The 27,672-nt window shown below is 41.0% G+C and overlaps 1 protein-coding gene across 6 annotated transcripts in view; it reads left to right on the forward strand.

The window, feature by feature from the left end:
• Nucleotides 1-27,672, forward strand: part of BAHCC1 (BAH domain and coiled-coil containing 1) — a 184,603-nt gene that overhangs the window by 137,220 nt on the left and 19,711 nt on the right. For all 6 annotated transcript variants that reach the window (XM_053706794.1, XM_053706769.1, XM_053706778.1 and 3 more), the window contains 3 exons: nt 11,874-12,061; nt 19,735-19,871; nt 20,897-21,007. In XM_053706794.1, the coding sequence (XP_053562769.1) occupies nt 11,874-12,061; nt 19,735-19,871; nt 20,897-21,007 (436 nt within the window). The remainder of the gene's footprint in view (nt 1-11,873; nt 12,062-19,734; nt 19,872-20,896; nt 21,008-27,672) is intronic.

Raw genomic sequence — 27,672 nt, forward strand, 5'->3', positions numbered from 1 at the left:
TTCCCACTCAACTTGACCCTTGCATGTAAGGAAGATGAGCCTGGCAGAGGCGTTCATTATGGATTGTAAAGGAGCTAGGCGGCAGCTAGGGAGACCAGAGAGGATGGAATTGCAGTAGTCTAGGCAGGAAAGGATGAGAGAGTGGATTAAAATCTTAGTTGTGTCTTGTGCAAGGAAATGTCTAATTTTAGAGATGTTTTTAAGGTGGAAGCAGCAGGCTTTAGGCAAGTACTGAATGTGAGGAGTGAAAGATAGATCTGAGTAAAGTGTGATCCCAAGACATCAGGCATGTCGGGTTGGGGTAATGATGGAGTTATCAACAGTTATAGAGAAATTGGGGGTGCTAAATAGTGCGCCACTTGTAATCTGGCCCACAGCTGACTGCCAGAGGGGCTATTATGTGTTCTATACAGTGTTTCAGAATTCTCTTAGGTATCCAAGGGGTTAACTTCTATTCGGCAAGCATATTTCTACAGACGCACCCCTGAAGCTTTTTCTATCAAACAGAAAAACAATAACTTTTTTGTATCTGTTGATCATCTGCAAAATAAACTTTGGACATACCCTGAATATTCATTCAGTGTTCTTTTTCTTTTTCTTTCTTTTGTTGTAGCAAGCTGAACGTACAAACACAACACAGAGCAGACAGTGTTATCAGTGAAAGAGATTAGGCTGATAATTATAAGCTTTGGTTACTGTGGAAATATTGACAGAGAATATAAAACACCATAGTGAAAGTGTATCTTTTTATAAGATCCTAGCGGTTTTATTTAATGTATTTGTTGGCATGTGCATTAGCTACGATTCGGCTGCCTCGTAATAATGCCGAAAATTGTCGCTAATTAATATTTTAAAGAGAGAGCCCATCATTTAGCTAGTACAAAACATGTGACCTTTTATTTAAAGGGACAGTCAACTCAAAAATGTTTATTGTTTAAAAGGATAGATAATCCCTTTATTACCCATTCCCCAGTTTTGCATAACCAACTGTTATACTAATATACTTTTTACCTCTGTGATTACCTTGTATCTAAGCATCTTCTGACTGACCCCTGACACACGACTTATTATTTATTATCTATTGACTTGCATTTAAAATAGTTAATTAGCGCTGTGTTGTGCACAACCCACGGGCATGAGTATAATGTTATCTATATGGCTCACATGAAGTAGCACTCCCCTGCTGTGTAAAGCTAATAAAAAAGCATGTGATAAGAGGCTGTCTTTAGTGGCTTAGAAACAGGCAGAAATGTAGAGCTTATAAGGTTATAAAGTATATTAATATAACAATGTTGATTGTGCAGAGCTGGATAATGGGTAGTAAAGGCGTTACCTATCTTTTAAAACAATAACTATTTTTGGGTTGACCGTCCCTTTAAAGTGAACAGTTGGAGTATAAAAAAAAATCAACTTTTATCAACTGGTATTTCTTGACGTGTGTCTTACTTGGCACTTATCTCTGTTGTTTTTGCAAATTTTATATCCCCAAGTATTAGATATGTGTTGCAAATGAACACTGTATGCATCTAGCTTAATTAAACTAGAACATAAGTTTTAGCAATACAAATACGATAACTGCTCCAGAGTTTCTTCTAAACTGAAGCATTTCAAGTGAGTTATGCAATATCAAAAATACTCCAGAGATTTTCCTGTATGTTGAGCACATCCTGAATGAAGTATGTCCCAGCCTACCAATAGAGCTGCGGGAGGTGTACTTTTTAGCTGCTAAGCAACTGTTTTGTTGTGTATAAAAATGCAATTAATACTAGTTTAAAGTACTTCAATTAACATTTTATCCATGGAAAAAATATATGTTTACTAAAGTTTTATTGTAAAAAGGACACAAAAACTGCCACTGCAGACACAGAGCTCATATAGCCTCTTATGTTCCTGCCTTTCTTAGGTTGACAAATTATGGGCAGACTGAAGTGTTGGGGTGATAATTAAAGCTGCATATTGTAGCACTGCCCCTTTCCCGAGTGCTTATCATGGGAGTTATCGGATGTGCGGTGTCAGTTGTAAGACAGATGGCCGCACGTGCCGCAAAGCAATAGCTGCACAGGAAGAGAAGCCTAAATGGAGGAACGTTCTCCTAGTAGCTTTTAGCATTGATTGCTTTGCCATAATGCAAGAAAATGTAACCGCATCAACAGTCACGTGTCTGCAAGATGGTTCTAAACACACTCACATGGGTAATATTATGATGGTAGTAATTGGCTCTGGCAGAGTGGCCTGTAACCTACTCTCCTGTCATTGCTGCTCTGCCTCTGTAATTTCATACCTTGGTCTTCATAAACAGATTACAGGCTTTGTGTGCCGCAAATTTTTTGGATTGGAAAATAAAATAAATCCCTTTTGCCAACACTGAATAAAAATATATCATGGCCAGATTCTAGAATGTTAATTAATGTGTTATAACGTTTACATTTATACAGAGAATATTGCCATAAGTCAGGTTGAAGTGAATTTTGGACTAACAATTTGCAAATTTTAAGAAATAATGAGAATATTCATTCTGATTTAATTGCGAAGCTAAAGTCATTCCTAGGTTGATATTTCAGAGACACTGTTTAGCTGTGATCATGCAACATTAAGTTAACACCACAGCCACCGAGGTAGCACTTGGTCATAATGTCACTTCCTTTTGCCGTCATAGCAAAAGGACGGGTCAAAATCTGTCACCTGAGATTACTGCTGAGGTTTCCTGAGCTCTAACCATCTTCCATATAGCATGGTTGTCATTCTTGTCCATTGAGATCTAAAAAGTAAAACGCGATTACCAAGAACATTCATCAAAATTAACAAAGCAAAAAAGAAAAGAAATGTTTACACATTAAGTTGTGTATTACTTTAGTCACTGGCTTTGAGAATCAAATGGTTAAAATGAAAGTGTAAGGCATGCAAGAATTACTGTTAAAGGGACATGAAACCCAACATTTCCAGTTTACTTCTGTTATCGAATTTGTTTCATTCTCTTGGTATCATTTGTTGGAGCAGCAATGCACTACTGGTTTCTAACGGAACACATGGGTGAGCCAATGACAATCGGTATATATATATATGCAGCCACCAATTAGCAGCTAGAACCTAGGTTCTATGCTGCACCTGAGCTTTCCTAGACAAACCTTTCAGAAAAGGATAACAAGAGAAGGAAGCAAATAAAAAAAAATAGAAGTAAATTGGAAAGTTGTTTAAAATTGTATGATTTGTCTAATTAATAAATGTCTTATTATTACTTTACTGTCCCTTTAAAGAGACATGGTTAAAGCAAATCATGCACATGACAGAGCAGCATTACAGCTTGTGGAAAAGCCAATTAAAGGGACATAAAACCCAGCATTTTTCATAGAGCATACAATTCTAAACCACTTTCCAATTTACTTCTATTTTCAAATTTTCTTTAACCTTTTTTGAAAAGCAGAAAGGTAAGTTCTGGAGCGTGCACGTGTCTGCAGTACTCTGACAGCGCTTTTGCAACAATCTTCTTCATTAGCAAGATCACTAGATGGCAGCACTATTTCCTGTCATGTAGTGCTCCAGACGTGCTCGCTACCTATCTAGATATCTCTTCAACAAAGAATAACAAGAGAGCAAATCAAATTTGATAATAGAAGGAAATTGGAAACGTTATTAAAATTGTATTTTCTATCGGAATCATAAAATAAATATTTTGGGTTTTGTGTCCCTTTAAGTCTAACCTAATGTTGCAGTATTGTTTTTGTACATTTTACAAATCCTCGCTGCCTGATCAGGACAACGGGTAGAAAGGGACACACAAGAAAACAGATTTATGTAGGTTGGGGGGAACTGAAATACATTTAGCAAAACCCTCTTTTCTTCTGTTATGTGTGATCAGTCCACGGGTCATCATTACTTCTGGGATATAACTCCTCCCCAACAGGAAATGCAAGAGGATTCACCCAGCAGAGCTGCATATAGCTCCTCCCCTCTACGTCAGTCCCAGTCATTCTCTTGCACCCAACGACTAGATAGGATGTGTGAGAGGACTATGGTGATTATACTTAGTTTTTATGACTTCAATCAAAAGTTTGTTATTTTATAATAGCACCGGAGCGTGTTATTACTTCTCTGGCAGACTTTGAGGAAGAATCTACCAGAGTTTTTACTATGATTTTAACCGGAGTAGTTAAGATCATATTGCTGTTCTCGGCCATCTGAGGGAGGTAAAAGCTTCAGATCAGGGGACAGGGGCAGATGAATCTGCATTGAGGTATGTAGCAGTTTTTATTTTCTGAATGGAATTGATGAGAAAATCCTGCTATACCGTTATAATGACATGTATGTATACACTTCAGTATTCTGGGAATGGTACTTCACCGGAACTACTCTGTTAAAGGTCACTAATCTTTTTAATAAGTATTATATCATGTTAAACGTTTTTGCTGGAATGTAGAATCGTTTACATTGCTGAGGTACTGAGTAAATAAATGTTTGGGCTTTATTTTCCACTTGGCAGTAGTTTGTTTTAAATTGTGACAGTTTCGTTTCTCTTCACTGCTGTGTGTGAGAGGGAGGGGCCGTTTTTGGCGCTCTTTGCTACGCATCAACAATTTCCAGTCAGCTATTATTATTTTTCCTGCATGATCCGGTTCATCTCTGACAGATCTCAGGGGTCTTCAAACTTCTTGAAGGGAGGTACATTCTCTCAGCAGAGCTGTGAGAATTTTTTATATTGACTGTGGATAAAGACGTTACTCAATAATTTTTATGTCAAATTTAGTTATGTTATCTTACTAATGGGAACAAAACCTTTGCTAAAAGTTGTGTTGTTTTAAAGTTGATGCTATAACTGTTTCTCAGTTCATTATCTCAACTGTCATTTAATCGTTTAAGTACCTCTTTGAGGCACAGTACGTTTTTGCTAAAAAAGATTATAACCAGGTTGCAAGTTATTGCTAGTGTGTTAAACATGTCTGACTCAGAGGAAGATATCTGTGTCATTTGTTCCAATGCCAAGGTGGAGCCCAATAGAAATTTATGTACTAACTGTATTGATGCTACTTTAAATAAAAGTCAATCTGTACAATGTGAACAAATTTCACCAATCTGCGAGGGGAGAGTTATGCCGACTAACTCGCCTCACGCGGCAGTACCTGCATCTCCCGCCCGGGAGGTGCGTGATATTATGGCGCCTAGTACATCTGGGCGGCCATTACAGATAACATTACAAGATATGGCTACTGTTATGACTGAAGTTTTGTCTAAATTACCAGAACTAAGAGGCAAGCGTGATCACTCTGGGGTGAGAACAGAGTGCGCTGACAATACTAGGGCCATGTCTGATACTGCGTCACAGCTTGCAGAGCATGAGGACGGAGAGCTTCATTCTGTGGGTGACGGTTCTGATCCAAACAGATTGGATTCAGATATTTCAAATTTTAAATTTAAATTGGAGAACCTCCGTGTATTACTAGGGGAGGTCTTAGCAGCTCTCAATGATTGTAACACCGTTGCAATACCAGAGAAACTATGTAGGTTGGATAAATACTTTGCGGTACCGGCGAGTACTGACGTTTTTCCTATACCTAAGAGATTAACTGAAATTGTTACTAAGGAGTGGGATAGACCCGGTGTGCCGTTCTCACCCCCTCCAATATTTAGAAAGATGTTTCCAATAGACGCCACCACGCGGGACTTATGGCAAACGGTCCCTAAGGTGGAGGGAGCAGTTTCTACTCTAGCTAAGCGTACCACTATCCCGGTGGAGGATAGCTGTGCCTTTTCAGATCCAATGGATAAAAAATTAGAGGGTTACCTTAAGAAAATGTTTGTTCAACAAGGTTTTATTTTGCAACCCCTTGCATGTATCGCGCCGATTACGGCTGCGGCAGCATTTTGGATTGAGTCTCTGGAAGAGAACCTTAGTTCATCTACGCTAGACGACATTATGGACAGGCTTAGAGTCCTTAAACTAGCTAATTCATTCATTTCGGAGGCCGTAGTACATTTAACCAAACTTACGGCTAAGAACTCAGGATTCGCCATACAGGCACGTAGGGCACTGTGGCTAAAATCCTGGTCAGCTGATGTTACTTCTAAGTCCAAATTACTTAATATACCTTTCAAGGGGCAGTCCTTATTTGGGCCCGGTTTGAAAGAAATTATCGCTGACATTACAGGAGGTAAGGGCCACGCCCTACCTCAAGACAAAGCCAAAGCTAAGGCTAGACAGTCTAATTTTCGTCCCTTTCGGAATTTCAAAACAGGAGCAGCATCAACCTCCACTGCACCAAAACAGGAAGGAGCTGTTGCTCGTTACAGGCAAGGCTGGAAGCCCAACCAGTCCTGGAACAAGGGCAAACAGGCCAGGAAACCTGCTGCTGCCCCAAAGACAGCATGAACCGAGAGCCCCCGATCCGGGACCGGATCTAGTGGGGGGCAGACTTTCTCTCTTCGCCCAGGCCTGGGCAAGAGATGTTCAGGATCCCTGGGCGCTAGAGATCATATCTCAGGGATACCTTCTAGACTTCAAATTATCTCCCCCAAGAGGGAGATTTCATCTGTCAAGATTGTCAACAAACCAGATAAAGAAAGAAGCGTTTCTACGCTGTGTACAAGATCTGTTATTAATGGGAGTGATCCATCCGGTTCCGCGGTCGGAACAAGGACAAGGGTTCTACTCAAACCTGTTTGTGGTTCCCAAAAAAGAGGGAACTTTCAGACCAATCTTAGACTTAAAGATTCTAAACAAATTCCTAAGAGTTCCATCGTTCAAAATGGAAACTATTCGGACAATCTTGCCCATGATCCAAAAGGGTCAGTACATGACCACAGTGGATTTAAAAGATGCTTACCTTCACATACCGATCCACAAAGATCATCACCGGTATCTACGGTTTGCCTTCCTAGACAGGCACTACCAGTTTGTAGCTCTTCCATTCGGATTGGCTACGGCCCCAAGAATCTTCACAAAGATTCTAGGTGCCCTCCTGGCGGTACTAAGACCGCGAGGGATTTCGGTAGCTCCGTACCTAGACGACATTCTAATACAAGCTTCAAGCTTTCAAACTGCCAAGTCTCATACAGAGTTAGTTCTGGCATTTCTAAGGTCGCATGGATGGAAAGTGAACGAAAAGAAGAGTTCTCTTTTTCCTCTCACAAGAGTTCCATTTTTGGGGACTCTTATAGATTCTGTAGAAATGAAGATTTACCTGACAGAGGACAGGTTAACAAAGCTTCAAGATGCATGCCGTGTCCTTCATTCCATTCAACACCCGTCAGTAGCTCAATGCATGGAGGTGATCGGCTTAATGGTAGCGGCAATGGACATAGTACCTTTTGCACGTCTACACCTCAGACCGCTGCAATTATGCATGCTAAGTCAGTGGAATGGGGATTACTCAGATTTGTCCCCTACTCTGAATCTGAATCAAGAGACCAGAAATTCTCTTCTATGGTGGCTTCATCGGCCACACCTGTCCAGGGGGATGCCATTCAGCAGGCCAGACTGGACAATTGTAACAACAGACGCCAGCCTTCTAGGTTGGGGCGCTGTCTGGAATTCTCTGAAGGCTCAGGGATTATGGAATCAGGAGGAGAGTCTCCTTCCAATAAACATTCTGGAATTGAGAGCAGTTCTCAATGCCCTTCTGGCTTGGCCCCAATTAACAACTCGGGGGTTCATCAGGTTTCAGTCGGACAATATCACGACTGTAGCTTACATCAACCATCAGGGAGGGACAAAAAGCTCCCTAGCAATGATGGAAGTATCAAAGATAATTCGATGGGCAGAGTCTCACTCTTGCCACCTGTCAGCAATCCACATCCCGGGAGTGGAGAACTGGGAGGCGGATTTCTTGAGTCGCCAGACTTTTCATCCGGGGGAGTGGGAACTTCATCCGGAGGTCTTTGCCCAAATACTTCGACGTTGGGGCAAACCACAGATAGATCTCATGGCGTCTCGCCAGAACGCCAAGCTTCCTCACTACGGGTCCAGATCCAGGGATCCGGGAGCGGTTCTGATAGATGCTTTGACAGCACCTTGGAACTTCGGGATGGCTTATGTGTTTCCACCCTTCCCGCTGCTTCCTCGATTGATTGCCAAAATCAAACAGGAGAGAGCATCAGTGATTCTAATAGCACCTGCATGGCCACGCAGGACTTGGTATGCAGATCTAGTGGACATGTCATCCTGTCCGCCTTGGTCTCTACCTCTAAGACAGGACCTTCTGATACAGGGTCCGTTCAAACATCAAAATCTAACTTCTCTGAAGCTGACTGCTTGGAAATTGAACGCTTGATTTTATCAAAACGTGGTTTTTCTGAGTCGGTTATTGATACCCTGATACAGGCTAGGAAGCCTGTTACCAGAAAGATTTACCATAAAATATGGCGTAAATACCTATACTGGTGTGAATCCAAACGTTACTCCTGGAGTAAGGTTAGGATTTCTAGGATCTTGTCCTTTCTACAAGAAGGCTTAGAAAAGGGTTTATCGGCTAGTTCATTAAAGGGACAGATTTCAGCTCTGTCCATCTTGTTACACAGGCGTCTGTCAGAAAATCCAGACGTCCAGGCCTTTTGTCAGGCTTTAGCTAGGATCAAGCCTGTGTTTAAAGCTGTTGCTCCACCATGGAGTTTAAACTTAGTTCTTAACGTTTTACAGGGTGTTCCGTTTGAACCCCTTCATTCCATTGATATAAAATTGTTATCTTGGAAAGTTCTGTTTTTAATGGCTATTTCCTCGGCTCGAAGAGTCTCTGAGTTATCAGCATTACATTGTGATTCTCCTTATCTGATTTTTCACTCAGACAAGGTAGTTCTGCGTACTAAACCTGGGTTCTTACCTAAGGTAGTTACTAACAGGAATATCAATCAAGAGATTGTTGTTCCATCCTTGTGTCCAAATCCTTCTTCAAAGAAGGAACGTCTTCTACACAATCTGGATGTAGTTCGTGCCCTCAAGTTCTACTTGCAGGCAACTAAAGATTTTCGTCAAACTTCTTCCCTGTTTGTCGTTTATTCTGGACAGAGGAGAGGTCAAAAAGCTTCTGCTACCTCTCTCTCTTTTTGGCTTCGTAGCATAATACGTTTAGCCTATGAGACTGCTGGACAGCAGCCTCCTGAAAGAATTACAGCCCACTCCACTAGAGCTGTGGCTTCCACTTGGGCCTTTAAGAATGAGGCCTCTGTTGAACAGATTTGCAAGGCTGCAACTTGGTCTTCGCTTCATACTTTTTCCAAATTTTACAAATTTGATACTTTTGCTTCTTCGGAGGCTATTTTTGGGAGAAAGGTTCTTCAGGCAGTGGTTCCTTCTGTATAATGAGCCTGCCTATCCCTCCCGTCATCCGTGTACTTTTGCTTTGGTATTGGTATCCCAGAAGTAATGATGACCCGTGGACTGATCACACATAACAGAAGAAAACATAATTTATGCTTACCTGATAAATTCCTTTCTTCTGTTGTGTGATCAGTCCACGGCCCGCCCTGTTTTTAAGGCAGGTAAATATTTTTTAAAATTATACTCCAGTCACCACTTCACCCTTGGTTACTCCTTTCTCGTTGATTCTTGGTCGAATGACTGGGACTGACGTAGAGGGGAGGAGCTATATGCAGCTCTGCTGGGTGAATCCTCTTGCATTTCCTGTTGGGGAGGAGTTATATCCCAGAAGTAATGATGACCCGTGGACTGATCACACAACAGAAGAAAGGAATTTATCAGGTAAGCATAAATTATGTTTTCTGTGACAAACATTGACTACAATATCCCATTAATGTTTTTGGATACCAGACAAAGATGCACTGAATACACCCCCTGCCACATTCATAGAACTAACGAGGACAGTAACTCCACGTTTATGTTACACGCATGAAAGAGCTATGCAGGAAATGCTTGTTTACACACAACTAATTCCCATGGATCAGTTGTTTATTGGCTGATAAGGACAGGTTCTACAGGGCTATTGGTGAACGGGGGGACACATCTCTCCACTGTGTGACATTAAAATGAAGAGGAAAAAAAAGTTGCCTTCAGTGTTTACTCTTCAGCAGGGATGGGGAACCTTGGCCCTCCTGATGTTTCAGAACCACATTACCCATGATACTCTGAATTCCAGTGAGCATCATGGGAAATGTAGTTCTGAAACATCTGGATGGCCAAGGTTCCCCATCCCTGCTTTAGAGTGTTTGCTTAGTTAATATTACACCGGGTTTTTAAAGCTTAAAGTGATAGAAAGGTCCAATTGAAATGTGCATTTCAGTGTGCAATAGAAGCATTTTTGCATTATATTTCCATTAGAAAAAATGAGTCTAGTGAAAGTTTACTGTTTTTCTGCGGCATACACACATATCCTGTTTGGGCCCTTGCACCAGTATTTAAACACCACACCTTGTTAGAGAGTCGGCAGTATCTTGTATGACACAAATTGCATCTTCACAGAAGCTCTGTGAGCTTGAATACTGTTGCAGCATATGTGCGTATGCCACAGAAAAACAGTAATCTTTTACTAGCTAATGGAAGTATATTGCAAACGGGCTTCTATTTTAAATTGAAATACATTTATGCACATTTTAATTTTGACCTTTCTGTCCATTTAACACATTCACATTTGAAGCAAAAGTTGTTTTTAGTAATTTTATTCTTTACTGGTTGTTTCAGTGATTTTAAACGTCGCTCTTAATTTTCATGAACATTGTTAGCTAATAATAAAAGCTATATATATAATATACTGTGTATAGTTACATGCCAACACCAAGGGTATATTTGGTAAATATTTTGACTCACAATAATAAAATGCATTCTTTTCATGTTCTATATCACTTAGATGAATTTCATGTTAATTGATCTGACATTAAATACAATTACATAAAAATCAAAACTCAAATCACAAACTTATTATTTTTGTCCAGCATTGTTCTTCCTGTTTACTCTCCCGCTATCTCTGCTTGTTTAGAAATATTTGCTCTTAAAGGGACATGAAACCCAAAACATTTATTTCATGATTTAGGTAGAACATACAATTTTAAAAAACTTTCCAGTTTACTTCTATTCTAAAATTTACTTCATTCTCTTGGTATCATTTGTTGAAAGAGCAGCAATGCACTACTGGTTGCTGACTGAACACATAAGTGAACCAATGAAAATCGGTGTGTGTATGTGTAAATAACAGGTTCTAGCTGCTGATTGTGGCTGCATATATATATATATATATATATATATATATATATAAGCAGCCACAATCAGCAGCTAGAACCTGTTATTTGCTGCTCCTTAGCTTACCTAGATAAACCTTTCAGCAAAGGATAACAAGAGAAGGAAGCAAATTCTATAATAGAGCATACCATTTTAAACAACTTTTCAATTTACTTCTGTCTAAATCATGAATATCTTATTATGACTTTACTGTCCCTTTAAGACAAGTTTAAAAACCTGTTTCTGTTTTTGTGATCTTTTTAAGGATCTTATTTTATACTATATGTTGTCAGTTTATGCTGTAAATGAAATACACACATTATTAATCCCTTTTTGTTTTTATATTCTATTTATCTCCTGTAATCATTCTGCATTCCTATCTTTTTATAAGACTGCTCGTATACCATCTGATTTAGCTTTCAGTGATAGCTACTCAAATATCTGTCTGAGCTTGCAAAGCTTTGCGAGTCAATACAGAAACATATGGCATCATAATCAAAATTGTATATAATGTATATTAAAGGGATAGAAAGGTCAAAATTGGAACTTGCATGGGAGCATTTTAATTTTAAATAGAAGTATTTTTGCAATTTACTTCTATTATCACGTAAAAGTCATTATGGTTTTTCCTATCCCTTTGATAATTGTAAAAAAGGTGTCTATGTTTTGTGATCCTGTACCAATCCTAATGCCAAGTTCTGGTCTCTCATCATTTTAGCCAGTGAAGATGACTTGGTGGTCTCAGATCTTCAGGTTTTTGCAACAATCGCTGCTGCTTGGTCTCTGGCTGAGGCTGCCAGCATAGAAGGAGCTGCCCCTGGGTGTCCTCTTCCATGTTGTCCTAGCACTGCCCCCCGGGTTCGCCTGTCACGTCGAACTTATACATGGACTCCAAAAACCAAGCCGGTGAGTGGGTATAGTATGTTGCAGCAATGTAGAAAATGTGATAATGGATGACAAATCCAAGTGTGTGTGTATTAAACAAAAGATGTGAAGACGTTTTTGCCACCTGCATGTATTGTAAAGCACTGTAATACTGAGTACAGCACATGAGTAGTTTGCAATCCGTTAGCTCTCTTAAAGGGCCAGTACAGTGAACTGTAAAAAAAATGTCATTATGCATATAATAAAGCAGTAACAGCTAAAAAATATTTTTTAATGCTGGAACGTTTGATATTGAAGCTAACAGGACGTGTATGTCTGTGTGCATGTATAAAAAATGAAAATAAAATCCGTTTTATATGTGGCAAAGAAAAAAAAATGCCCACTGGCAGATAATGCAACCTTTTTTTTGAATTAATATTTTTTTTTATAAAACATTACTATTTTCCTCACCTGTAAGTCACAATCTTCTCTGCCTGTATCTTTGGTTTGTTTTCTCTTGTTAAGTGTATTCAGTCCACGGGTCACCCATTACTTATGGGATATATTCCCTTCCCAACAGGAAGTTGCAAGAGGATCACCCAAGCAGAGCTGCTATATAGCTCCTCCCCTCACATGTCATATCCAGTCATTCTCTTGCAACTCAACTAGATAGGACGTTGTGAGAGGTCTGTGGTGTTTTTTTATACTTAGTTTATTTCTTCAATCAAAAGTTTGTTATTTTAAATGGCACCGGAGTGTGCTGTTTGTTCTCAGGCAGTATTTGGAAGAAGAATCTGCCTGCGTTTTCTATGATCTTAGCAGAAGTAACTAAGATCCAATGGCTGTTCTCGCACATTCTGAGCAGTGGGGTAACTTTCAGAAAGGGAATAGCGTGTGGGGAATCCTGCAAACAAGGTATGTGCAGTAAATTATTTTTCTAAGGAATGGAATTGACTAAGAAAATACTGCTGATACCGATGCAATGTAAGTACAGCCTTAAATGCAGTAGCGACTGGTATCAGGCTGATGAATGTATGTACAATAAGTAATTTTCTAAGGAATGGAATTTGACTAAGAAAATACTGTTAATACTGAAGTAATGTATGAGCCTTAACTGCAGTAGAAGCGACTGGTAGCAGGCTTATTAATAACACTACCTAACTTTTAAAGTGCATGTTTAAAACGTTATTCGTTTTTTGTGAGGTACTTTGGTGATAAATCTTTTGGGGTATGATTTTCCACATGGCTGTCGTTTATTTCTACATAGAAACGGTTAACTGAGGTTTCCCACTGTTGTAATATGAGTGGGAGGGGGCTATTTTAGCGCTTTTTTGCGCAGTAAAAATTCAGTTACAGTCTTCCTGCTTCTTCCTCCTTGATCCAGGACGTCTCTAGAGAGCTCAGGGGTCTTCAAAATTCATTTTGAGGGAGGTAATCAGTCACAGCAGACCTGTGACAGTGTGTTTGACTGTGATAAAAACGTTAATTGTTAAATTGATTATCCGTTTTTGGGTATTAAGGGGTTAATCATCCATTTGCTAGTGGGTGCAATGCTTTGCTAACTTAATACATTTACTGTGAAAATTTGGTTGCTATAACTGATTTGGTTCATTGTTATTTCAACTGTGACGATTTTCCTTGCTTTTTAAAGGCGCAGTAGCATTTTTTTATATTTCTTGTAAACTTATTTGAAAGGATTTTCCAAGCTTGCTAATCTCATTGCTAGTCTGTTTAAACATGTCTGACACAGATGAATCTGTTTGTTCACTATGTTTGAAGGCCAATGTGGAGCCCCACAGAAATATGTGTACTAAATGTATTGATGTCACTTTGAATAAAAGTCAATTTATATCTCTAAAGAAATTATCACCAGACAACGAGGGGGAACTAATGCCGACTAACTCTCCTCACGTGTCAGTACCTTCGCCTCCCGCTCAGGAGGCGCGTGATATTGTGGCGTCAAGTACATCAGAGAGGCCCATACAAATCACTTTGCAAGACATGGCTGCTGTTATGACAGAGGTATTATCTAAATTGCCTGAATTAAGAGTCAAGCGCGATAGCTCTGGGTTAAGGACAGAGCGCGCTGATGATGTGAGAGCCATGTCTGATACTGCGTCACAATTTGCAGAACATGAGGACGGAGAGCTTCATTCTGTGGGTGACGGATCTGATCCAGGGAGACCGGATTCAGAGATTTCTAATTTTAAATTTAAGCTTGAGAACCTCCGTGTATTGCTAGGGGAGGTATTAGCGGCTCTGAATGATTGTAACACGGTTGCAATTCCAGAGAAAATATGTAGGTTGGATAGATACTTTGCGGTACCGGTGTGTACTGACGTTTTTCCTATACCTAAAAGGCTTACAGAAATTATTAGCAAGGAGTGGGATAGACCCGGTGTGCCCTTTTCCCCTCCTCCGATATTTAGAAAAATGTTTCCAATAGACGCCACCACACGAGACTTATGGCAGACGGTCCCTAAGGTGGAGGGAGTAGTTTCTACTTTAGCTAAACGTACCACTATCCCGGTGGAGGATAGTTGTGCTTTTTCGGATCCAATGGATAAAAAATTAGAAGGTTACCTTAAGAAAATGTTTGTTCAACAAGGTTTTATCTTACCCCTTGCATGCATTGCTCCTGTCACTGCTGCTGCGGCATTCTGGTTTGAGTCTCTGGAAGAGGCCATTCGCACAGCTCCATTGGATGAGATTATGGCCAAGCTTAAAGCACTTAAGCTAGCTAATGCATTTGTTTCTGATGCCGTTGTACATTTAACCAAACTAACGGCTAAGAACTCCCGATTCGCCATCCAGGCGCGCAGAGCGATATGGCTTAAATCCTGGTCAGCTGACGTGACTTCTAAATCTAAATTGCTTAATATTCCTTTCAAAGGGCAGACCTTATTCGGGCCCGGCTTGAAAGAAATTATTGCTGACATTACTGGAGGTAAGGGTCATACTCTTCCTCAGGACAGGGCCAAATCAAAGGCCAAACAGTCTAATTGTCGTGCCTTTCGTAACTTCAAGGCAGGAGCAGCATCAACTTCCTCCGCTCCAAAACAGGAAGAACCTGTTGCTCGTTACAGACAGGGCTGGAAAGCTAACCAGCCCTGGAACAAGGGCAAGCAGGCCAGAAAGCCTACTTCTGCCCCTAAGACAGCATGAAGAGAGGGCCCCCTATCCGGAAACGGATCTAGTGGGGGGCAGACTTTCTCTCTTCGCCCAGGCTTGGGCAAGAGATGTCCAGGATCCCTGGGCGTTGGAGATCATATCTCAGGGATATCTTCTGGACTTCAAAGCTTCTCCTCCTCAAGGGAGATTTCATCTTTCAAGGTTATCAGCAAACCAAATAAAGAAAGAGGCATTTCTACGCTGTGTACAAGACCTCTTAGTAATGGGGGTGATCCACCCATTTCCGCGGACGGAACAAGGGCAAGGGTTTTACTCAAATCTGTTTGTGGTTCCCAAGAAAGAGGGAACCTTCAGACCAATCTTGGACCTAAAAATATTAAACAAATTCCTAAGAGTTCCATCATTCAAAATGGAAGCTATTCGAACCATCCTACCCATGATCCAAGAGGGTCAATACATGACCACAGTAGACTTAAAGGATGCCTACCTTCATATACCGATTCACAAAGATCATTATCGGTACCTAAGATTTGCCTTTCTAGACAGGCACTACCAGTTTGTAGCTCTTCCCTTCGGGTTAGCTACGGCCCAGAGAATTTTTACAAAGGCACTGGGCTCACTTCTAGCGGTGCTAAGACCGCGAGGCATAGCGGTGGCTCCGTACCTAGACGACATTCTGATACAAGCGTCAAGTTTTCAAATTGCCAAGTCTCATACAGAGATAGTTCTGGCATTTCTGAGGTCGCATGGGTGGAAGGTGAACGTGGAAAAGAGTTCTCTATCACCACTCACAAGAGTCTCCTTCCTAGGGACTCTGATAGATTCTGTAGAAATGAAAATTTACCTGACGGAGGCCAGGTTATCAAAACTTTTAAATGCTTGCCGTGCCCTTCATTCCATTCCACGCCCGTCAGTAGCTCAGTGCATGGAAGTAATCGGCTTAATGGTAGCGGCGATGGACATAGTATCATTTGCGCGCCTGCATCTCAGACCTCTGCAATTATGCATGCTAAGTCAGTGGAATGGGGATTACTCAGATTTGTCCCCTCTACTAAATCTGAATCAAGAGACCAGAGATTCTCTTCTCTGGTGGCTTTCTCGGGTTCATCTGTCCAAGGGGATGACCTTTCACAGGCCAGATTGGACAATTGTAACAACAGATGCCAGCCTTCTAGGTTGGGGCGCAGTCTGGAACTCCCTGAAGGCTCAGGGATTATGGACAATAAATATTCTGGAGTTGAGAGCGATATTCAATGCTCTTCTAGCTTGGCCTCAGTTAGCAACACTGAGGTTCATCAGATTTCAGTCGGACAACATCAAGACTGTGGCTTACATCAACCATCAAGGGGGAACCAGGAGTTCCCTAGCGATGTTGGAAGTCTCAAAGATAATTCGCTCACTCTTGCCACCTGTCAGCGATCTACATCCCAGGCGTGGAGAACTGGGAGGCGGATTTTCTAAGTCGCCAGACTTTTCATCCGGGGGAGTGGGAACTTCATCCGGAGGTCTTCGCTCAACTGATTCAGCGTTGGGGCAAACCACAACTGGATCTCATGGCGTCTCGCCAGAATGCCAAGCTTCCTTGTTACGGGTCCAGGGACCCGGGAGCGGCGCTGATAGATGCTCTGGCATCCCCTTGGGTCTTCAACATGGCTTATGTGTTTCCACCATTTCCGATGCTACCTCGACTGATTGCCAAGATCAAACAGGAGAGAGCATCGGTGATTCTGATAGCGCCTGCGTGGCCACGCAGGACCTGGTATGCAGACCTAGTGGACATGTCGTCCTGTCCACCATGGTCTCTACCTCTGAGGCAGGACCTTCTAATACAGGGTCCTTTCAACCATCCAAATCTAATTTCTCTGAGGCTGACTGCATGGAGATTGAACGCTTGATCCTATCAAAGCGTGGCTTCTCGGAGTCAGTTATTGATACCTTAATACAGGCACGGAAGCCTGTTACCAGAAAGATGTACCATAAGATATGGCGTAAATATTTATATTTGTGCGAATCCAAGGGTTACTCATGGATTAAGGTTAGGATTCCTAGGATATTGTCCTTTCTACAAGAGGGTTTAGAAAAGGGCTTATCTGCTAGTTCGTTAAAGAGACAGATTTCTGCTCTGTCTATTCTCTTACACAAACGTCTGGCAGAAGTTCCAGACGTCCAGGCTTTTTGTCAGGCTTTGGCTAGGATTAAACCTTTGTTTAAGACGGTTTCTCCTCCGTGGAGCTTAAACTTGGTTCTTAAAGTTCTTCAAGGGGTTCCGTTTGAACCCCTTCATTCCATTGATATTAAGCTTTTATCTTGGAAAGTTCTGTTTTTGATGGCTATTTCCTCGGCTCGAAGAGTCTCTGAGTTATCGGCCTTACATTGTGATTCTCCTTATCTGATTTTCCATTCAGACAAGGTAGTTCTGCGTACAAAACCTGGGTTTTTACCTAAAGTAGTTTCTAACAGGAATATCAATCAGGAGATTGTTGTTCCATCATTATGTCCTAATCCTTCTTCAAAGAAGGAACGACTTTTGCATAATCTGGACGTAGTCCGTGCCCTGAAGTTCTATTTACAGGCAACTAAAGATTTTCGTCAAACTTCTTCACTGTTTGTCGTGTACTCTGGTCAGAGGAGAGGTCAAAAAGCTTCGGCAACCTCTCTCTCTTTTTGGCTTCGTAGCATAATACGTTTAGCCTATGAGACTGCTGGACAGCAGCCTCCTGAAAGAATTACAGCTCATTCCACTAGAGCTGTGGCTTCCACCTGGGCCTTTAAGAATGAGGCCTCTGTTGAACAGATTTGCAAGGCTGCAACTTGGTCTTCGCTTCACACTTTTTCAAAATTTTACAAATTTGACACTTTTGCTTCTTCGGAGGCTGTTTTTGGGAGAAAGGTTCTACAGGCAGTGGTTCCTTCCGTTTAAGTTCCTTCCTTGTCCCTCCCATCATCCGTGTACTTTGGCTTTGGTATTGGTATCCCATAAGTAATGGATGATCCGTGGACTGAATACACTTAACAAGAGAAAACATAATTTATGCTTACCTGATAAATTTATTTCTCTTGTAGTGTATTCAGTCCACGGCCCGCCCTGTCTTTTTAAGGCAGATCTAAATTTTAATTAAAACTCCAGTCACCACTGCACCCTATGGTTTCTCCTTTCTTGTCTTGTTTCGGTCGAATGACTGGATATGACATGTGAGGGGAGGAGCTATATAGCAGCTCTGCTTGAGTGATCCTCTTGCAACTTCCTGTTGGGAAGGGAATATATCCCATAAGTAATGGATGACCCGTGGACTGAATACACTACAAGAGAAATAAATTTATCAGGTAAGCATAAATTATGTTTTTTTTGTGTTCTAAAATGCAAATAGTCTATTTATTTTAAATAATACAGATTACATTTCTGATTGCAGCCCTGTACTATATTTCTTAGGGTACTGTGTATACAAAAGTAGTACAAATTATATAAAGCTACCTTTAGGTTCTATGAGCGTTATTATGACCTGTAAATATTGCCTAAATGACAGATATGGCTGGTTACACTTGGTCCCATCTCCTCTCCAAACTGTCCAATTTACAGATACAAATATTTAAAAATCTTTTCCAGTCCTAAGCAGTTTGGATAAAGGGTTTTCTACCTCTATTAAGTTATAATATAATATAAGATTACTAATGTCAATTTTGAGAGGGGCCTGGAACCGAAGTCATTTACTTCCCATTGACTCACATTATATAACTGGGTTTATTTTACACCAATTTTATTTTTACTACTGTTGCTTCAAGAACAGAACCCTGGCTTAAACTGCTTATATATATTTGATACTATTGTGATAAATCCAGTGAGTACAGATCAATTCTTGGTTTTATATAGACATCTGGTACATGCCGTTTGTATTTTTGGAGAGCGTGCAAATCCTTTGGGTCTTTTATATTTTTTTTAAATATATGATACAAAACCAGATAAAGATGAATTATTGATCCATAAAAAGGAAAAGGGCTGTTAACCATATGTTTAGTTTTGGTTCCAAGTTATATACATGTGCACACACACACCAATACGTAAACTATTGCTAGCTCCTTAAAATGTTATCTGCGTCCTTTGTTTGGTGGACTGCTATTGTGGGAATTAAGCTCATGACAACTTCTGAATGTTGTCGCTTCAGGAATAAACATAAAATACAAATTGCACATGGAGACTGTCACTTTTTACCTGTTTAAAATGGAAATTTGATCTAGTTTTGATCACTATATTTATTATTTTAAATAAATTCATTCTTAAAAAAGGAGAAAAATTATATATATATATATATATATGTATATATGTGTGTGTGTATGTATGTATGTATGTATGTATATATATATATATATATATATATATATATATATATATATATATATATATATATATATATATATATATATATATATAATTATGCACTTTATTTGGTTGCAAGATGATCAATAGCAAACAGATCATCTGACTAACATAGAATTATCAGTTTTGTGTCCCTGAATGTCCCTTATTGATATACCAGCACATAAGTCTGTACTGCCACTTTAAGGCACTCTCCTATAACTATTGACAGGTTTGTCCCCTGAAGGCTGCCATAGATCAACTGGACACTCAGGAGCTGGACATGCGAATGAAGCTGGCAGAGATCCAGCGGCGATATAAAGAGAAGCAGCGTGAACTGGTGAGGCTGCAGAGAAGACATGATCATGAGTAAGTATCTGCATTATTTCAACTTCAAGAGCTAATATTAGTTTATTTTATTTTGTTTTTTGCTGAAATCCAGCTCTTTCTATCCCTGTATTTTATGACTATTTTATTAAGGGATATAGAATTGTAAAAATAAAATGCTCTACTATGTTATAGTATTTTATTATTGCACTATTGGTTGTATACAACGGTGTGCTTAACCCCCTACACAAGGATTAAACACATAGTTAAAGTCAGCTCCAGAGCAGTAATGGATTGCTGGGAGCTCGCAGAAAACACCTGCTGAGCCAATGACAAAAGAAAAATGTGTGTAGCCACCAATCGTCAGCTAGCTCCCAGGAGTGAAGCATATGTACATATTCTTTTTTGACAAAGGATACCAGGAGAACAAAATGACGTGCTCTATCTGAATCATGCAAGCTTAATTTTGACTTTCATTTCATTATTCAGCTAGAGCAGAGCATACAATTTTAAACAACTTTACGATGTATATATTTTAATTTTGCTTTAGTCTCTTGGTATCCTTGAACACAACGGGTGGTGACTGAATCTGTAATGTTTAATTTTGACTTTACCCTTTTAAAGAGACATTTAAGTACTTATTATATATTCTTGATCTGTACCAGCAATTAGATATTGTATGACATAAAGAATTGCACAAACCTATTTTTAGAAGCTGCTGTAATTTTGATGGTAAAATATATAGAGTTTTGCCACCAGGAATACCTCTCTCTTGAGCTCCTGCACTATTGAAGCAATTGCTGAATAACATTGCAGTGACGGGAGTTAATGACCTGTTAATTAACAAATCGGATATAACAGAAATAATTGTGTTTTGACAGTTTTTAATTAGCACTCTCGTTTCATCATATGTTGCATCTTCCTTTATCAATAATATGTACTATGGCTGTTTTAATGCCCCTTTAAAGGGATTTAGAGACTTGTCTGTGCTCTTATTAAAAACATTATTATTTTGTTCTTCAGTATTAGCCAATGTTTTTTCACTAATTATTTCCTTTGATTTACAGGAAGGATGAGAGCTCTAGGAGTCCAGCCCGACGGGGTCCTGGGCGCCCGAGAAAACGTCCTCATTGCCGTGCCCCTTCTTCACATCGGCCATGTGATCGTAAGAAACCTAAGTAAGTCCTTGTAGAAATGAAGGCCTTTGGTCAGTGTGCACTTTATGCAGGAAAAGATTGTTTTTAAATAAAAAAAAATCTTACACAATCCACCCCAGATGGGAAAACACTAGATTTTAATTTTCATGCACAAGTTTGTCCTATTGTTTATAAAAAGTCTCTTGAACAGGCACAACAAGTTGCATAGGTCCTTCCGTAAATTAGAGATTAGATGCAGTTAATTGTTTGATCATTTACTCACGTAGAAGCTTCAGGGTTTTCCCACTTATCTTCATATGAGATACATCTGTTGTGCATTTGTGGGGCAGGCATCTCTGCTGCAATTAGATCTCATTTGTAGGAGGAATCTATATTTGTTTTGTTAGTGATATCACTAAAGCAGCAACAAATATAGTACCCTTAAAGGGTCACAAAATTCTTTTTTCTCCAACATAGGTGTGTCCGGTCCACGGCGTCATCCTTACTTGTGGGATATTCTCTTCCCCAACAGGAAATGGCAAAGAGCCCAGCAAAGCTGGTCACATGATCCCTCCTAGGCTCCGCCTACCCCAGTCATTCTCTTTGCCGTTGTACAGGCAACATCTCCACGGAGATGGCTTAGAGTTTTTTAGTGTTTAACTGTAGTTTTTATTATTCAATCAAGAGTTTGTTATTTTAAAATAGTGCTGGTATGTACTATTTACTCAGAAACAGAAAAGAGATGAAGATTTCTGTTTGTATGAGGAAAATGATTTTAGCAACCGTTACTAAAATCCATGGCTGTTCCACACAGGACTGTTGAGAGGAATTAACTTCAGTTGGGGGAACAGTGAGCAGTCTCTTGCTGCTTGAGGTATGACACATTCTAACAAGACGATGTAATGCTGGAAGCTGTCATTTTCCCTATGGGATCCGGTAAGCCATGTTTATTAAGATTGTAAATAAGGGCTTCACAAGGGCTTATTAAGACTGTAGACTTTTTCTGGGCTAAATCGATTCATTATTAACACATATTTAGCCTTGAGGAATCATTTAATCTGGGTATTTTGATAAGTTTATATCGGCAGGCACTTTTTTAGACACCTTTCTCTTTAGGGGCTTTCCCAAATCATAGGCAGAGCCTCATTTTCGCGCCGGTGTTGCGCACTTGTTTTTGAGAGGCATGACATGCAGTCGCATGTGTGAGGAGCTCTGATACATAGAAAAGACTTTCTGAAGGCGTCATTTGGTATCGTATTCCCCTTTGGGCTTGGTTGGGTCTCAGCAAAGCAGACACCAGGGACTGTAAAGGGGTTAAAGTTAAAAACGGCTCCGGTTCCGTTATTTTAAGGGTTAAAGCTTCCAAATTTGGGGTGCAATACTTTTAAGGCTTTAAGACACTGTGGTGAAATTTTGGTGAATTTTGAACAATTCCTTCATATTTTTTCGCAATTGCAGTAATAAAGTGTGTTCAGTTTAAAATTTAAAGTGACAGTAACGGTTTTATTTTAAAACGTTTTTTGTACTTTGTTATCAAGTTTATGCCTGTTTAACATGTCTGAACTACCAGATAGACTGTGTTCTGAATGTGGGGAAGCCAGAGTTCCTTCTCATTTAAATAAATGTGATTTATGTGACAATGACAATGATGCCCAAGATGATTCCTCAAGTGAGGGGAGTAAGCATGGTACTGCATCATTCCCTCCTTCGTCTACACGAGTCTTGCCCACTCAGGAGGCCCCTAGTACATCTAGCGCGCCAATACTCCTTACTATGCAACAATTAACGGCTGTAATGGATAATTCTGTCAAAAACATTTTAGCCAAAATGCACACTTATCAGCGTAAGCGCGACTGCTCTGTTTTAGATACTGAAGAGCATGACGACGCTGATAATAATGGTTCTGAAGGGCCCCTAAACCAGTCTGATGGGGCCAGGGAGGTTTTGTCTGAGGGAGAAATTACTGATTCAGGGAACATTTCTCAACAAGCTGAACCTGATGTGATTACGTTTAAATTTAAGTTGGAACATCTCCGCATTCTGCTTAAGGAGGTATTATCCACTCTGGATGATTGTGACAAGTTGGTCATCCCAGAGAAACTATGTAAAATGGACAAGTTCCTAGAGGTCCCGGGGCTCCCAGAAGCTTTTCCTATACCCAAGCGGGTGGCGGACATTGTAAATAAAGAATGGGAAAGGCCCGGTATTCCTTTCGTCCCTCCCCCCATATTTAAAAAATCGACCCCAGAAAGGACTTATGGCAGACAGTCCCCAAGGTCGAGGGAGCGGTTTCCACTTTAAACAAACGCACCACTATACCCATAGAAGATAGTTGTGCTTTCAAAGATCCTATGGATAAAAAATTAGAAGGTTTACTTAAAAAGATGTTTGTTCAGCAGGGTTACCTTCTACAACCAATTTCATGCATTGTCCCTGTCGCTACAGCCGCGTGTTTCTGGTTCGATGAGCTGGTAAAGGCGGTCCATAGTGATTCTCCTCCTTATGAGGAGATTATGGACAGAATCAATGCTCTCAAATTGGCTAATTCTTTCACCCTAGACGCCACTTTGCAATTGGCTAGGTTAGCGGCTAAGAATTCTGGGTTTGCTATTGTGGCGCGCAGAGCGCTTTGGTTGAAATCTTGGTCAGCTGATGCGTCTTCCAAGAACAAGCTACTTAACATTCCTTTCAAGGGGAAAACGCTGTTTGGCCCTGACTTGAAAGAGATTATCTCTGATATCACTGGGGGTAAGGGCCATGCCCTTCCTCAGGATCGGCCTTTCAAGGCCAAAAATAAACCTAATTTTCGTCCCTTTCGTAGAAACGGACCAGCCCAAAGTGCTACGTCCTCTAAGCAAGAGGGTAATACTTCTCAAGCCAAGCCAGCTTGGAGACCAATGCAAGGCTGGAACAAGGGAAAGCAGGCCAAGAAACCTGCCACTGCTACCAAGACAGCATGAAATGTTGGCCCCCGATCCGGGACCGGATCTGGTGGGGGGCAGACTCTCTCTCTTCGCTCGGGCTTGGGCAAGAGATGTTCTAGATCCTTGGGCGCTAGAAATAGTCTCCCAAGGTTATCTTCTGGAATTCAAGGGGCTTCCCCCAAGGGGGAGGTTCCACAGGTCTCAGTTGTCTTCAGACCACATAAAAAGACAGGCATTCTTACGTTGTGTAGAAGACCTGTTAAAAATGGGAGTGATTCATCCTGTTCCATTAGGAGAACAAGGGATGGGGTTCTACTCCAATCTGTTCATAGTTCCCAAAAAAGAGGGAACGTTCAGACCAATCTTAGATCTCAAGATCTTAAACAAGTTTCTCAAGGTTCCATCGTTCAAAATGGAAACCATTCGAACAATTCTTCCTTCCATCCAGGAAGGTCAATTCATGACCACGGTGGATTTAAAGGATGCGTATCTACATATTCCTATCCACAAGGAACATCATCGGTTCCTAAGGTTCGCATTCCTGGACAAGCATTACCAGTTCGTGGCGCTTCCTTTCGGATTAGCCACTGCTCCAAGGATTTTCACAAAGGTACTAGGGTCCCTTCTAGCTGTGCTAAGACCAAGGGGCATTGCTGTAGTACCTTACTTGGACGACATTCTGATTCAAGCGTCGTCCCTTCCTCAAGCAAAGGCTCACACGGACATTGTCCTGGCCTTTCTCAGATCTCACGGATGGAAAGTGAACGTGGAAAAGAGTTCTCTATCTCCGTCAACAAGGGTTCCCTTCTTGGGGACAATAATAGACTCCTTAGAAATGAGGATTTTTCTGACAGAGGCCAGAAAAACAAAACTTCTAGACTCTTGTCGGATACTTCATTCCGTTCCTCTTCCTTCCATAGCGCAGTGCATGGAAGTGATAGGTTTGATGGTAGCGGCAATGGACATAGTTCCTTTTGCGCGCATTCATCTAAGACCATTACAACTGTGCATGCTCTGTCAGTGGAATGGGGACTATACAAACTTGTCTCCGAGGATACAAGTAAATCAGAGGACCAGAGACTCACTCCGTTGGTGGCTGTCCCTGGACAACCTGTCACAAGGGATGACCTTCCGCAGACCAGAGTGGGTCATTGTCACGACCGACGCCAGTCTGATGGGCTGGGGCGCGGTCTGGGGATCCCTGAAAGCTCAGGGTCTTTGGTCTCGGGAAGAATCTCTTCTACCGATAAATATTCTGGAACTGAGAGCGATATTCAATGCTCTCAAGGCTTGGCCTCAGCTAGCGAGGGCCAAGTTCATACGGTTTCAATCAGACAACATGACAACTGTTGCGTACATCAACCATCAGGGGGGAACAAGGAGTTCCCTGGCGATGGAAGAAGTGACCAAAATCATTCTATGGGCGGAGTCTCACTCCTGCCACCTGTCTGCTATCCACATCCCAGGAGTGGAAAATTGGGAAGCGGATTTTCTGAGTCGTCAGACATTGCATCCGGGGGAGTGGGAACTCCATCCGGAAATCTTTGCCCAAGTCACTCAACTGTGGGGCATTCCAGACATGGATCTGATGGCCTCTCGTCAGAACTTCAAAGTTCCTTGCTACGGGTCCAGATCCAGGGATCCCAAGGCGGCTCTAGTGGATGCACTAGTAGCACCTTGGACCTTCAAACTAGCTTATGTATTCCCGCCGTTTCCTCTCATCCCCAGGCTGGTAGCCAGGATCAATCAGGAAAGGGCGTCGGTGATCTTGATAGCTCCTGCGTGGCCACGCAGGACTTGGTATGCAGATCTGGTGAATATGTCATCGGCTCCACCATGGAAGCTACCTTTGAGACGAGACCTTCTTGTTCAAGGTCCGTTCGAACATCCGAATCTGGTCTCACTCCAGCTGACTGCTTGGAGATTGAACGCTTGATCTTATCGAAGCGAGGGTTCTCAGATTCTGTTATCGATACTCTTGTTCAGGCCAGAAAGCCTGTAACTAGAAAGATTTACCACAAAATTTGGAAAAAATATATCTGTTGGTGTGAATCTAAAGGATTCCCTTGGGACAAGGTTAAGATTCCTAAGATTCTATCCTTCCTTCTAGAAGGATTGGAAAAAGGATTATCTGCAAGTTCCCTGAAGGGACAGATTTCTGCCTTGTCTGTGTTACTTCACAAAAAGCTGGCAGCTGTGCCAGATGTTCAAGCCTTTGTTCAGGCTCTGGTTAGAATCAAGCCTGTTTACAAACCTTTGACTCCTCCTTGGAGTCTCAACTTAGTTCTTTCAGTTCTTCAGGGGGTTCCGTTTGAACCCTTACATTCCGTTGATATTAAGTTATTATCTTGGAAAGTTTTGTTTTTGGTTGCAATTTCTTCTGCTAGAAGAGTTTCAGAATTATCTGCTCTGCAGTGTTCTCCTCCTTATCTGGTGTTCCATGCAGATAAGGTGGTTTTACGTACTAAACCTGGTTTTCTTCCAAAAGTTGTTTCTAACAAAAACATTAACCAGGAGATTATCGTACCTTCTCTGTGTCCGAAACCAGTTTCGAAGAAGGAACGTTTGTTGCACAATTTGGATGTTGTTCGCGCTCTAAAATTCTATTTAGATGCTACAAAGGATTTTAGACAAACATCTTCCTTGTTTGTTGTTTATTCCGGTAAAAGGAGAGGTCAAAAAGCAACTTCTACCTCTCTCTCTTTTTGGATTAAAAGCATCATCAGATTGGCTTACGAGACTGCCGGACGGCAGCCTCCCGAAAGAGTCACAGCTCATTCCACTAGGGCTGTGGCTTCCACATGGGCCTTCAAGAACGAGGCTTCTGTTGATCAGATATGTAGGGCAGCGACTTGGTCTTCACTGCACACTTTTACCAAATTTTACAAGTTTGATACTTTTGCTTCTTCTGAGGCTATTTTTGGGAGAAAGGTTTTGCAAGCCGTGGTGCCTTCCATCTAGGTGACCTGATTTGCTCTCTCCCATCATCCGTGTCCTAAAGCTTTGGTATTGGTTCCCACAAGTAAGGATGACGCCGTGGACCGGACACACCTATGTTGGAGAAAACAGAATTTATGTTTACCTGATAAATTACTTTCTCCAACGGTGTGTCCGGTCCACGGCCCGCCCTGGTTTTTTTAATCAGGTCTGATAATTTATTTTCTTTAACTACAGTCACCACGGTTTCATATGGTTTCTCCTATGCAAATATTCCTCCTTAACGTCGGTCGAATGACTGGGGTAGGCGGAGCCTAGGAGGGATCATGTGACCAGCTTTGCTGGGCTCTTTGCCATTTCCTGTTGGGGAAGAGAATATCCCACAAGTAAGGATGACGCCGTGGACCGGACACACCGTTGGAGAAAGTAATTTATCAGGTAAACATAAATTCTGTTTTTTTTCTTTATGGCTTCTAAAAGAGGGCCTTTTAAAATTTATTTTTGCATCACACATGTTCCAATATGGTGAATACAAAATTGTCACTGTCTACTATTAAAGCAGTGTGAGTTCTGCTTATCAGCCAGTGAACAAGCAGTCCTTCAGGACCAGTTGTGCTCAAACATGCACTTCTCATAAGCTTAAAAATAAACAGCTGAAAAGTAACCATTTATATCAAAAATATGTTAGCCTATAAATTATAGTAATTGTTTAATGTTTTCTGTCCATTTAATAAACTACCCTCTCCTTGACTCTTATTGTGGGATATACTTTATCAGCTTTTTCGCTTTTTTCTTAGTCTTTATTTATTGATTTGCCGCAGAAAATAACTTGTATTGTCAGTCATC

The sequence above is a fragment of the Bombina bombina genome, chromosome 1, assembly GCF_027579735.1.
Source record: "Bombina bombina isolate aBomBom1 chromosome 1, aBomBom1.pri, whole genome shotgun sequence".
In the NCBI taxonomy this organism is placed as follows: domain Eukaryota; kingdom Metazoa; phylum Chordata; class Amphibia; order Anura; family Bombinatoridae; genus Bombina; species Bombina bombina.